Source organism: Mustela nigripes, chromosome 1, assembly GCF_022355385.1.
Source record: "Mustela nigripes isolate SB6536 chromosome 1, MUSNIG.SB6536, whole genome shotgun sequence".
Taxonomy (NCBI): domain Eukaryota; kingdom Metazoa; phylum Chordata; class Mammalia; order Carnivora; family Mustelidae; genus Mustela; species Mustela nigripes.
In genome coordinates this window covers 257904929-257917871 of record NC_081557.1, presented here as the reverse complement: position 1 = coordinate 257917871, position 12943 = coordinate 257904929, and the positions used below count along the sequence as shown (strand labels likewise).

Sequence of the window (12943 nt, the reverse complement as noted above, 5' to 3'; positions counted from 1 at the left end):
ACTTGATCGACTTTTGAAATCACTGTGAAACAATCTCACCATCAGCAAAACTCTGCAAAACACATTTTAGACCTCCAGAGACCAGGTACAGTAATTCTTCAGTGTTGATACAGGTTTTTGTGGAAATTCTTCTTCTGTAACACATATAAAAAGAAGTAGCTATGAACCATGAAAATGTATAATGTATTTTAATTAAAATACATTTGAAAGCAGACTGTCTTTGTACAATGACAAATTTCTTTTTGTGTGTATGTGGTTTCCTTGTTTTATTTTTTGCTCTTTTTTTCCCCCTCTTTTTCTGTTCTTGTTTCCACTTGGTCTATGGGTTGAGAGAAGGCTGGAAGGTAGTTAGAAATTGACCTTCAGGCTAGAGGGAGAGGCTCAGGCAGGCCAGTGGGGATGCAGCATGTGGGTCTCTCATAACTAGATCCTCAGTCATGCCTGAGGATGAGGCCAGTCCAGCCAGGGTTGAGGCCTGCCAGGCTGAGAAGTTTGGTCAGGTGGTTGCTGGTCTTTTGGATGAGGAGTAGCAATGCAAAGGCAGCCGTTTTCTATAAAATTTTATTGACCATTTTTAGAAAATCAAGTACTGCCAATTAGCATCACATCCACTCATGCACTATTTAAAAATGGATAAATTTGTGGATTTTTTAAAAATAATAGAGTCATATAGCTAAATCTGCTATGCTAGCTTTACCAAGTCCATATCCTAGATCTTAGATTATATCAGTGGTTCTCAAACCCTGAGCTCTTGGGGTCCCTTTACATTCTTTAAAATTACTGAGATCCTCAAAGAATCTTTGTTTATATATAGCCTGTATCTATTGATATTTATCATACTAAGAATTAAACTGAAAATCATTCAAAATATTTAATCCACTAAAAATAGCAGTATTAAATTCATTACATGTTAACATAAATCACAGAATTTTTATTTAAAAATAGTGATATTCTCCAAGAGAAAAAAAATGAGAAATATGGCACTATCTTTAATATCTGGCTTAATAGAAGGTGGCTGGATTTTCATCTCTGCTTCTTCATTCAATCTGTTTTGTTGTTGTTGTTGTTGTTGAAGTATATGAAAAAAATCTAGCATTACACAGGTATGTAGTTGAAAAAGGGAAGAGAATGTTAATAATGTTTTCAAGTATTTGCAGATTTTCTCGTATGAAAATGATGAGGGAACAGAAGGCAAACAGAGGACAAACAGGAGCTGACACCCCCCACCTCCACTCCCAGCTGCCCTAAAGGAAAAACAAATAGTTAACTTAAGGAGATCACAATGCTGCAAGACATGATTCTCCCTCAGTTTTACAAATGTCTTAGCAATTTACAAGAACAAACCATTTCTATCAATGGCCAAGCTTCCAGAAGAGAATATAGATTCAATTAATTGTCCTTATAATCTGCAGCCCATTGACAGATACTTGAAATGAAGGGATGGGGGGCATGTAATGTTCCTCCAGAAACTTCCCAACTATCTTCATGTTTAATGCTTTGTTAGAGGGAAAAACAACCTTAACTTGACAGTGGCAAGGCTTCTGTATACTTCTCTTTTGGTCATTCAGAATATTACAAAAACACACTCAGCCTCAAGATTTCATAATTTTTAATGTTTCTTCCAGGGAATTCTTAATGTCATTCTCATATAATTCTCAATGTTTCATCCAGGGAATGCTTAAATAAGTTAGATTTTTTTTTCCTCTCTGTGAATGTGTGGCAGTGAAGAATGCAGAGATAGGATGACTCCTGATTTACTAGTAAATCAGCACGTCGGTTTACTAAGGTGTCAGCAGTTTTAACCACTATTGGCTTTGAACCACTGGTTTGGTTTCACAAACCTCTTGAACGGGTCTCAGACACCAGCTGGGGTATGCAGACCAAACTTTTGAAACCACTGAGCCATGCTAATCTTTCTAAAGAAAGTATCTATAGCAACCACAAAATAACTTTGTCCATCCATAAATAACCAGGAGTCATTCATCCATACACAGGCACAAAAGAAGCATGTTGAAGAGGCAGCGAACTAGGAAGAGGGATGAGGGCAATGGAAGGTGAGATAAGCCATATAAGATGAACAGGAAGAAATCAAAAAAAGACTTCTCAGTGAAGAGGTGGAGGTACTTGGGTAGGGCACCGAAAGCAGAGGAAACACTCTCAAATCCCATGACTGAATGCAGCATCATTTATTAGGATGGTCTAGATCATATTGTTGTAACACACACCTAAATCTCCATAGCTTAATGCGTCACAATTTATTTCTCGATCTTAGACTATTGTCAGTAGGATGACTCATCAAGACAGCTCGATCAGCAGTTCAGGCTGCTTTTATCTGGGCTATGCCATGTGAACACGTAGCCTCCACAATCTCCATGGCAGAGAAAAAGAAAGCTGCTAACAGATCTACTAACGGAACTGAAATATATTCACTAAGGATTAGACGGAACTCAAATCGCCCCTTTAACTGTTGGGTCCCCAATAGTGGGTCCCCCAATAATGGGTCCATTGTCAAAGGAGCAAGGCTAATTAATACAAAGCGAAGGTCAAGCAAAGCTTTATTTCTCGCCAAGCATCAAGAATCAAACCGAACGTTCAGGGCCGCGCCTCTTACAGAGAGGGCAACCTCTCTCTGCTTCAGATTAGCTTTTAAGGGCAGAGGTTATATGGTTGGGCCTGGCCACACACAGGTGGCCAATGAAATTGTAACACACAGAGAAAGCTGCACAGTCCTGCTAGGTGACCAATTGAATTACAATTTACCCTAGTAGATATTTGAACTAGCCTACCACCTTGGTCAGAATTGGCACCCAAAAGGCACCCAAAGGGCAGGGCCCATACTTCTTGGTAACTAGGGAGTGCTCCCACTGATTGAATACCTCCACCTGGCCTGACCCACCCTTGTATTTGGGCTTTGTTACCTGAGACTGGTTTCCAGAACTTGTTTTTAAGTAAGTCCCCTGGGGGAAGGGGGGCAGGGACAATTTGTTTTAAACAACAAAGTTATTGTTTAACCGGATGGAAGCACTCTGGCTAAACAGGTGCTTACAGCTACACCATGTGAACATGTAGCCTCCACAATCTCCATAGCAGGGAAAGAGAAAGCTGCTAACAGATCTACTAATGGAACTGAAAATATATTCACTAAGGGTCTTAGATGATTAGATGGAACTCAAATGGCCCCTTAAACTTGAAGGGGTCTAAGAAATGCGAGAGAGCTCTTGGATATTTGGAGAGGCATAAATTAAATTGGCCTAACCTAGTTCTGTAAAACAGACCCCTGGCACTAATTTCTGCTACTACAAAGAATGGACAGTTTCTACAGATAAACAGTAAAGTGCTCTGTTAATCAGCCCGAATGACTGCCGAACGATGATTAGTAGACAGGTTCATACTGAAGTTTCAGGTCAAAAAGAAGTAGAAATAGAGCTGGAGGGCTTAGATAGTAAGCAAGAGATTCTTTACAGTATAATGATCAAAAGTTCAGTCTCTCTCCTTACGTGGGTAGAAGAGGGGAAAAAAAACAGGTAGATATATGCATTTGCTTTCCACAGATGTGTCATTAAAATTTGTGTTAATTCAATTTTATAGGCTGAATTATATTTTAAATTCTGTAAAATAGCCTGGTATTTAAATAAATATATTATTTTGAATTATTTTTCTATATAGTATCCCAAATATATTTGCTTAAGGAATGAATAAGCTTTCAAATTTTACCTCTGAAACCCGGGCTTATTAGAAAAGAACACGTATGTTCTAGCACTTCTCCCAGCAGAGGGCACTACAACCCAAGTAGCCCACTTCACATGGCTTCCATATATGTCAAACTTTCATACTTACTTGACACCTTTCATAAATGGACAAAGTATAGTCCCATGAGGAGGTGAAAGAAGACAAAGTAAAAACCTCCCTTCCAGTCCTTTTTTCTGGTAATCAAAAAATACAAATAGAGATGATTTGCGCATGGTCTTATCAATTTGTACCAAGTATCAAATAAATGAAGATAGCTAACAGCCCAGAGGGCACAATTTTTATAAAGGTGCCATCACACACATTAGAAGAGGTTAAATATGATTTGGGGAAGAGCACAGATTAAGTTCCATTTTAAAGGAAAGTGTCAAGAACATTCTTGCAAATGACAATATCAAGTTTCATGATAAATAAAGATATACGTATTTACAAATGGATTCTGCTCTAAAAACCACATGATCTAGTGGAGGGAAAGTGTAAATACACAGTAAATTCAAGTACATGACAGCAGTAATAACTTCCAGGCTTAGACCTGGAGACTGTTTCAAATCTCCAGTTGCTTCTTTGACCACTCCAAACAATTTAAGGCCCCATCAGCACACTTCATTGTCTGACTCACATATGAGTTCCCCATCCTCTGCTCATCCATTATTTAATGGCATTACCGTTCCTGTATATTACGTCATATTCACCAAGTTTAAAGTGGAACAGCACACTGAACGCAGTACAGGCACACTGGAGAAATGGTTTAAAGCGTGGACCTAGCAATCATTAGACCTGCGTTGGATTTCTGTCCCTGCCACTGTCCAGCTGTAGAACTTTGCCAAGTTTCTTAAATTTCCCAGGCCCTCATGTCTTTGTCTACAAAGTAGAAATGATAATGGTACCAAGTCTTGTACATAACCTAACAAATATAAGGCATTTAACATAGCACCTAGCATGTAGTAAACCACCTTCCTCCACAAGGAGAGGTGATCTATTGTTACAGAAGCAAGGCCTTGGTGGGCCTCGGTCTCCTTTTTTTGACTATAAGCTCCCATAGAGACAAGAACTCTATTGTATTCACTACTATCACTCCAACATTTAGAACAGTATCTCTACATGGTGGGCTTTAGGTAAATATTTGCTGAATAAATAAACACATCTGCAAAGTCCTAGTTTCAAGCACATACCACAAGACAAATTAATTGATTATGTTATAAGCATTCATTTTCATGAATAACTCAAATTAAAATAACACCAGAAGACCCTTCACTTCTTCTTTATAGTTATCATTAGCTCTTTGCCTGAAACGAGAATGTCTTATTAATATAAGAGTTGCCGCAGAAGAATTGTCCCAAAGTATGAAACACATAGGAGGGAAATAAGTCTCTGTTCTAGAAGCATGCAGCTTAAACATATGAAAGAACCCTGCTTTTGAGAAATAAGTACACAGCATAGCTATTTGTTCCAGTGCTCAAATGATATAGACGTTAATCAGAGCCTCTTCTAACCCAAGACAGGTTAAACTTCTAAGACGTTATCTAAAATGAGGTAATATGTATTGTCACTTGGAAGCTGAGTCACCCAAGTGACAACACATTTTGAACTCCTGCAACCTCAGTCATCATAAGACAATGAATACATGTTGTGAGATTGCTTAAATGCTCAGTACAGCAGGAAACAAGATCTGTGTTTATGTATAAAGCAAGCAGGTTATCAAAAGATACACTGACTATTTGATGAGAAATTTGGTATGACCCGAAGTGCTCAATATATAGTATTATGTCAGGAGATATCTGAGTTTTTAATATGTGTTACATTACTTGAATCCCTGTCATATTTTTTAGGTTCTCTGACCTTTATTCTGACATTTGCACACACACATCAGTTAGGTTATCACAAATTATAGGGGAAAAGTTGACGGCTCCCCTAAAGTATTTTGTGTGTCTGAACTTCCTTCTCCCAAGAGTTTGATAGGGTCCACTTCATTTTCGTCCTATAACAGGAATGGAAATGGGGGTCATACTTCTCTCCTTTCTTCTCTCATGACTGGATGTTATTCTTTAAACAGTGTATTAGCAGATTTTCTCTGGATATTGACCGTGAATGAATAGTATGATTAATATAAATTATAATAGTAAGCAAACAAACAATTACATATGGGGCAACCTGTTTATCCATATACTGACCTATTGCTACATCAGAACTATTTCTGATTTGTCTGTTTCTAAAAAATCTTAAACCCTCCCTCTTGCAAATCAAGTAAGATACTTTCAGTGCAAATGACCTCAGTAGGTACATATTTAACTCCCTTCTACCCACCATGCTTATGAAATGCAGAAGTCAGAATCAGGAAATTTGTCACAGTTCTCCTAGGGCAACTTCCATTTTTATCTGGAGCCCAGTAAATATGATTTTCTTTTTTTTTTTTTTTTAAGAATTTATTTATTTATTTGATGGACAGAGATCACAAGTAGGCCAGAGAGGTAGGCAGAGAGAGAGGAGGAAGCAAGCTCCCCACTGAGCAGAGAGCCCGATGAGGGGCTCAATCCCAGGACCCTGGGATCATCATGAGCCAAACGCAGAGGCTTTAACCCACTGAGCCACCCAAGTTCCCCAGTTATATATGATTTTTCTCTTCTGTTCCTCTTTGGCCTCTCAATCAAATAACTATAACCAAGTCCACAAAGATTCTGTTTTTACAGTTTAAAGCCTTTGATGATCTTCTTTAATATGGTGATGAGGATTTGACTTCAGGAAGAAAGTCTAATGGGAGAGGATCTTAGGATCCCCAACTATCCAATGAGAAAAATTGTATTTCAATTCCAATTCTGTTAGTTATATTGTGGCTTGAGAAATTTACTCAATCTCCCCGATCTTAGTTTTCTTTCCAGATTGATGGGAATAATAGTGTATACTTCACAGCATTGTTAGGATTAAGGGAAAAAAGTACTGAAAATGCTCAGGACAGCAACAGGAAATCAGCAAATCTTGGTTAAATTAGGAACTGCTCTGGAACTATATTTTGTCACATCCTTATTTCCTCAAATATTTACTCACATGCAAATATGTATGCCAGTGTTTTCCACCAGTTACATGACACCGGTTGTTTGGATTCTTTTTTTATTTTACTTTCAGTTAGTTAACTGATAGTGTCATTATTGGTTTCAGATGTATGATATTGTAATTCAACAATTCCATACATCACCTGGTGCTCATCACAACAAGTGCCCTCCTTAATCCCAACATCTAATTAACCCATGCCATTCCCCACCTCGTGTCTGGTAATCACCAATTTGTTCTCTCTAATTAAGAGTCTGTTTCTTGATTTGTCTCTCTCTGTTCCCCCTTTCTCATTTGTTTAGTCTCTTACATTCCACATATGAGTGAAATCATGGTATTTTTCTTTCTCTGACTGACTTATTTCACTTAGCATGATACAGTCTAGCTCCATCCATGTCATTGCAAATGTCAAGATTTTATTCTTTTCTATGGCTGAGTAATATTCTGTTGTATATATATCACATCTTTATCTGTTCATCAATTGATAGATACATGGCCTGCTTCCATATTTTGGATATTGTAAAGAAGCTGCTATAAACATAGGGGTGCATGTATCCCTTTGAACTACTGTTTTTTGAATTCTTTGGATAATACCCAGTAGTGTGATTACTGGATCCTAGGGTAGTTCTATTTTTTATTCTTTTTGAATTTTAATTTTAATTTTTAATTTGTATTTAAATTCCCATTAGCTAATATATAGTGTAGTATTTGTTTCAGGTGTACCATATAGTGATTCAACAATTCCATACATCACGAGGCACTCATTACGGCAGGTACGCTCCTTCACGCATTTCACACATTTCACCCATCCCCCTACTCACGTCCCCTCTGGTGACCATCAGTTTGTTCTCCACAAATTAAGAGTCTGTTTCCTGGTTTGCCTGACTCTCTTTTTCTCTTTGTTCCTCTGTTTTGTTTCTTAAATTCTACATCTGAGTGTAATCATATGGTATTTGTCTTTCTCTGACTGACCTTTCACTTAGCATAATACTCTCTGGCTCCAACCACGTTGTTGCAAATGGTCCTATGTTGAAAGTAGAGGAAAGATTTCATCCCTTTTATGGCTGAGTAGTATTCCATTGAGTAGATAAACTACCTCTCCATCATCCATTCATTAGTCAATAGACATTTGGGCTCTTTCCATAATTTAGCTATTGTAGATAATGCTGCCATAAATATGGGGTGCATATATCCCTTTGAATCTGTATTTTGTGTTCTTTGAGTAAATACCTAGTAATGTAATTGCTGAGTGTTAGAGTGGTACTATTTTTAACTTTCTGAGGAAACTCCACACTGTTTTTCAGCCTGGCTGTACCACTTTGCATTCCCACCAACAGTGCAAGAGCATTCCCTTGAATTAGGAGAATAAAAAAAATGAAGAATGTTTCTCCACATCCTTGCCAACACCTGTTATTTCTCATACTGTGAGTTTTAGCCATTCAGACAGGTGTGAGGGGATATTGCATTGTAATTTTGATTTGTAGTTCCTGATGACCAGTGATGCTGAGCATGTGTCACCTGTATGTCTTCTTTCGAAAAATGTCTATTCACATCTTCCACCCATTTTTTAAATTAGATTTTTCATTTTGGGGGTGTTGAGTTTTACAAGTTCTTTAATATTTTAGCATTCTTAAGTTTTACTTAAGAAATATTCTATAGATGAGAACTTATAAAAGCACTTTATCTTGCTTTCAATTGTTTAGGTTCTCCAATATGAAGATTTATGCCCTCAGTTTTTGGAAATTCTTGACTATTATTTCTTCTAATCTTGTCTCACTCTATTATATCCTTATAAGCTTCTATAGAATATGTTTTTCATCTTATTTTTGTTGTTATAGATATTTTTAAATAAGAAATTTTAAATAAGAAATTCTTGAACACAGAATTTTAACTACCATTGCTAAATGAGCCTATTTGTTCTAGATATTTGTCACTAGCAGCAATACCTAGAGTTGTTCTTTAACTACAGACACTTAAAAGATAACAAAAATATTAAAGGGGATTAAAAATATAATTATAAAAATATTTTTCAAATATATAATGTATTATATGTATCTTTTTGAAAGTTACCTGCTTATAGGCTGAATATACAAGTAAGCAATGGGCAGATTATAGGCTGAATATACAAGTAAGCAATGGGCAGATTATATACAACTCTTACACATTCCCTTCAACAACCAGCCCAGAAAGCCAACTCACTATGTACAATGACCATCTAAGAGGCCAAATAAGCAATTAGCCCCAGATGACCAGGACTTGATTAATAATATGATTAATAGCTGAGAACTTCTTTAATATTTTCCTCTACTTTCAACATAGGACCAATCACAGATAACTAAATATGCACCCTTATCCAATCAAATAGGCTGCCTTACTTTTAATTTAACCTTTCTACAATTTCTCCCTGCTCTGCCTGTCCTTGAGCCAACCAAACACAAATAAATGTTAATTTCTGACTCCCTTCTTATAAAAACTCTGAATAAATAGCCTCTACTTGTTCTCACTTGGCTTGTCTGTGTGTGTGTGTGTGTTTCTAGAAATAATGAGTGTATATTATATATTATATATATATATATATATATATATATATAATTCATTGGTGTTATATATGTGGTTCCAGCATTAATTTCTAGCACTTTATTATTAAAGAACTGGCCATTAGGTACAGCTAGTGAAGATATCTCAGAAATTAGATATTATGTATACTGTTTCTGTACAAAGTCCTTATGAATGAGTACTTGATTCATTTGTTACTTCATCAATATTTACAACTATGTGCTAAGCACTGTTGTAAGCATTAAAAGGGCAATGATCTGTGTTTTCACTCTACTGAATAATAAATGGATATATATATACATATATGTGTGTGATACATATGTAGACAGAGACAGAGATAACAAGCTACAAATGCTAAGAAAAACAAGTAATCAGAGGTTGAGGATAGAGAGTGTTGGAGCCACTATTTTAGAGAACATGGTCAGAGAAGCGCCTTTGATGAGGTGACATTTGAGTGGAGATGTGAAAGAAATGAAGGAGTGAGACTTGTAAGTATCTCCAGGAAAAGTTTCAAAGGGGAGAGTATAGAAACTGCCAAGGCTGAGGACAGCATGGCTGGAACCGAGTGAAAATTAGGTTGGAAAGAACAGAGAAGTAGTAGGGCACGATCAAATATGGTTTTGTATGCCAAGATAAAGCAATGTTATTCGAACTGTGCTGAAAAGACATGTGAGGGGTTAATGCAAGGCAGCAGCATAATCTGACTAGTATTTCAATGAGATCACTCTAATTGTTGTATACAGGGTAGACTGCTCAACGGGGCTAATCACAGAAGCAGTGATGCTTAGGAGGAAATGCAATATTTCAGATGACTGATGATCAGGTTATTAATTAGTGTGGTATAGGTAGAGATGGTGACAAAGGGTGAGATCTGAATTCTGAAGATAGAGACGAGGATATTCTAATGGACTGGATGTGGAAAACAGTCTAGCATGGCTTCAAGATTTTTGTCGTGACCAACTGGATGAGGAGTGGTGCAGTTTACTGCAATTGAGACTGAGTGGGAAGAAGCAGTCCAGAAGGTTAGGGCAAACTGATTTAAGGTTAGAACACGTTAAATATAAGATATTTGGTGGGGCACCTGGGTGGCTCAGTGGGTTAAGCCGCTGCCTACGGCTCAGGTCATGATCTCAGTGTTCTGGGATCGAGTCCCGCATCGGGCTCTCTGCTTGGCAGGGAGCCTGCTTCCTCCTCTCTCTCTCTCTCTCTGACTGCCTCTATGCCTACTTGTGATCTCTCTCTGTCAAATAGATAAATAAAATCTAAAAAAAAAAAAATCTATTTAAAAAATATAAGATGTTTGGTGAAACATGAGTATGTTGAGCAGAGATTTGGATATGCCAGTCTGGGGTTCAGAGAAGGGGTCCGGACTGGAAATGTGAGTCTGGGAATCATGAATATATCGAGAACGTATTTGACACAAAGGAAGTTCATGCAAGTCAGGAGTAAAGGTGGTAGAGAAATATCTGAAGGCTGAGCCCTGAGAACTAGAATCCTGACTTGTTGGAAAGAGTAAAGGATTCAGCAAGTAGTTTTCAGTCATTGCCCTGTAATTAGCAGCTGCTGAGGAGTCATGTAACTCCTAGTTGATTCATGTTTCAAGTATTAGATACAATCTACTACTGCCACAGATATACTAAGAGCATCGTGTGTAGTAGCTGGAACATATTTCCTTTGTTAATTAGGAATAATTTAAAGCCAAACGGTAGCTACAGATTTTTTTTCTTGGGTATTTTTACACCAACGTTTTGAATTAGATATTTTAACCAAATGCTAAAAGTACTGTAATTTAATTTATGTAATAACAATGTCTACCAAACCCTTCAAAGCTTTTGTGCCTAAAAGCGTGTCTTACAGAAATAAGAGCTGAATAAATATTAGTTCCATACTGTAATGTTTCACTGACAGATAGTTAATAGCACAAAGCCATTTTATGTACTGGCGAAAAACACTCTAAAAATGGTAATTGTAGAGGTTATTTCCTATTCATTTCCTTCAGCCACATAAAGAATATGAATAAGAAAAAAAAAGGCATTTCTTGAAATAAAGATCCCATATCCAAATTCTTACATCAGTATTTTAACTTTTGACTCACTGTGAGGCTTGGATCAAACTGGGTAATCCTTATGTAGAGTGAACATAATTTTTTCTTTCTACATGTTGGGTGCTGTAAGATTTGATGGGATTATGTGCCATCCTCAGAACTTTCTGGTAGAGAGTCAGCGAAAATGATAGTGGTGATTACAGGTGTGTTGGAATGATGTCTCAATCGACCAGCTGTTGTTTTTAGCATGGCCCTGTGATTGGCTAAAAAAGATGGCATGTGACTAGTTTCAAATTGGCAAGAACCTTTTTGAAACCAGGACCTTGTCTGACTCAGATTTAAAGGTGAAGTTCTGGGAGAAGGAGGTTAACTCTACATTACTTTCATGTATTCTGGATGCCAGAGACAGGATTCCAGAGTTGCATTTTGGACCATTTCCAACCGCTGCCAGCCAAAGAAGTAGAAACTGTCTAATGACGGAACCATTTCAAGACTATAAACTACAAGGTATGCAAGCAATGGTTAAAAGGAATAAACACATATTTCTAAAGTCCATTTGCTGTCCTCCTTATGCCCTATTATAGTTTACTATGACATGACTTTTAAAAATTTACTTCTTTTGCTGACATTCTAAATCTGTCTTGTTCAAATTTTATTCTCTCTCCTTGAACCTTGAATTATGAGGCATTTCAATTTATTGCATAAAAATGTTTTTTTAAAGTCAACTTTAAAAATATCTTGGGAGGTTTATAATGGCATTTATTTGTTCGAAGACTTTAGATCAGTGTGTACTAAGGACTCCTGGGATATCCCTGAGACTCTCATGGACTGTTGACATCAAAATTGAAGTATCATTAGTGGTTTTGCCATGTTGATATTTGTACTGATTGAAGCAATAGCAATGATGATTAAAACTGCTGCACCTTAGTATGAATCAAGGCAGTGGAACCAAACTGTACCACATTGCCTTTACATTTTTTGTTTTCAAGCATTCCAGAAAAAAAAAAAAAAAAAAGAATTCCAGTTTCACTTAAGAATGTTATTGATGAAGAAGTTATCATCAAGTTACTGATGTATTAACTTTATTAAAGCTTGACCATTGTGTAATGGTCAAGCTTTTTTATTAATACTCCTGGTGACAAAATGAAAGCCGTACATCAACATTTCTGCTGCAAGCTGAAGTGCAATGGTTTTGAGGAAAGTTCTTAGATATTTGAAAAAAGCTGAAAAGCTACTATTTAACATACAGCATCATTTACTTAGATTTAGTTTTTTTGACAGGCAGCTTATAAAAAATTAATAAAGTCAGTTTGTGACTTCAAAGAAAACTAATCATTTGTTGTTTGTGATCAAATTCAAACTCACAAGTGAAAATTAGAATTTTTTAAAACTTGCATAACCCCTGTAAATTTTACAGCTTTCCAACATACTTACTTTTTATAATGAGGTTGATGTTGATGTTAAGAAACATGGGTTTCTTGATATTATATAATGAAATGTATTAACACTTGGGAATACGGGGGATTATGTGAATTAAGTGAATCAGTACTT

The 12943-nt window shown here is 36.7% G+C and overlaps 1 protein-coding gene across 1 annotated transcript in view; it reads left to right on the top strand.

Moving 5' to 3' along the window:
- The first annotated feature begins 437 nt into the window (after positions 1–437).
- LOC132001871 (transmembrane protease serine 11F) overlaps positions 438–12943 on the top strand; it is a 101684-nt gene continuing 89178 nt past the window's right edge. The window contains exon 1 of the mRNA XM_059376842.1: positions 438–526. Within this exon, the coding sequence (XP_059232825.1) occupies positions 438–526 (89 nt within the window). The remainder of the gene's footprint in view (positions 527–12943) is intronic.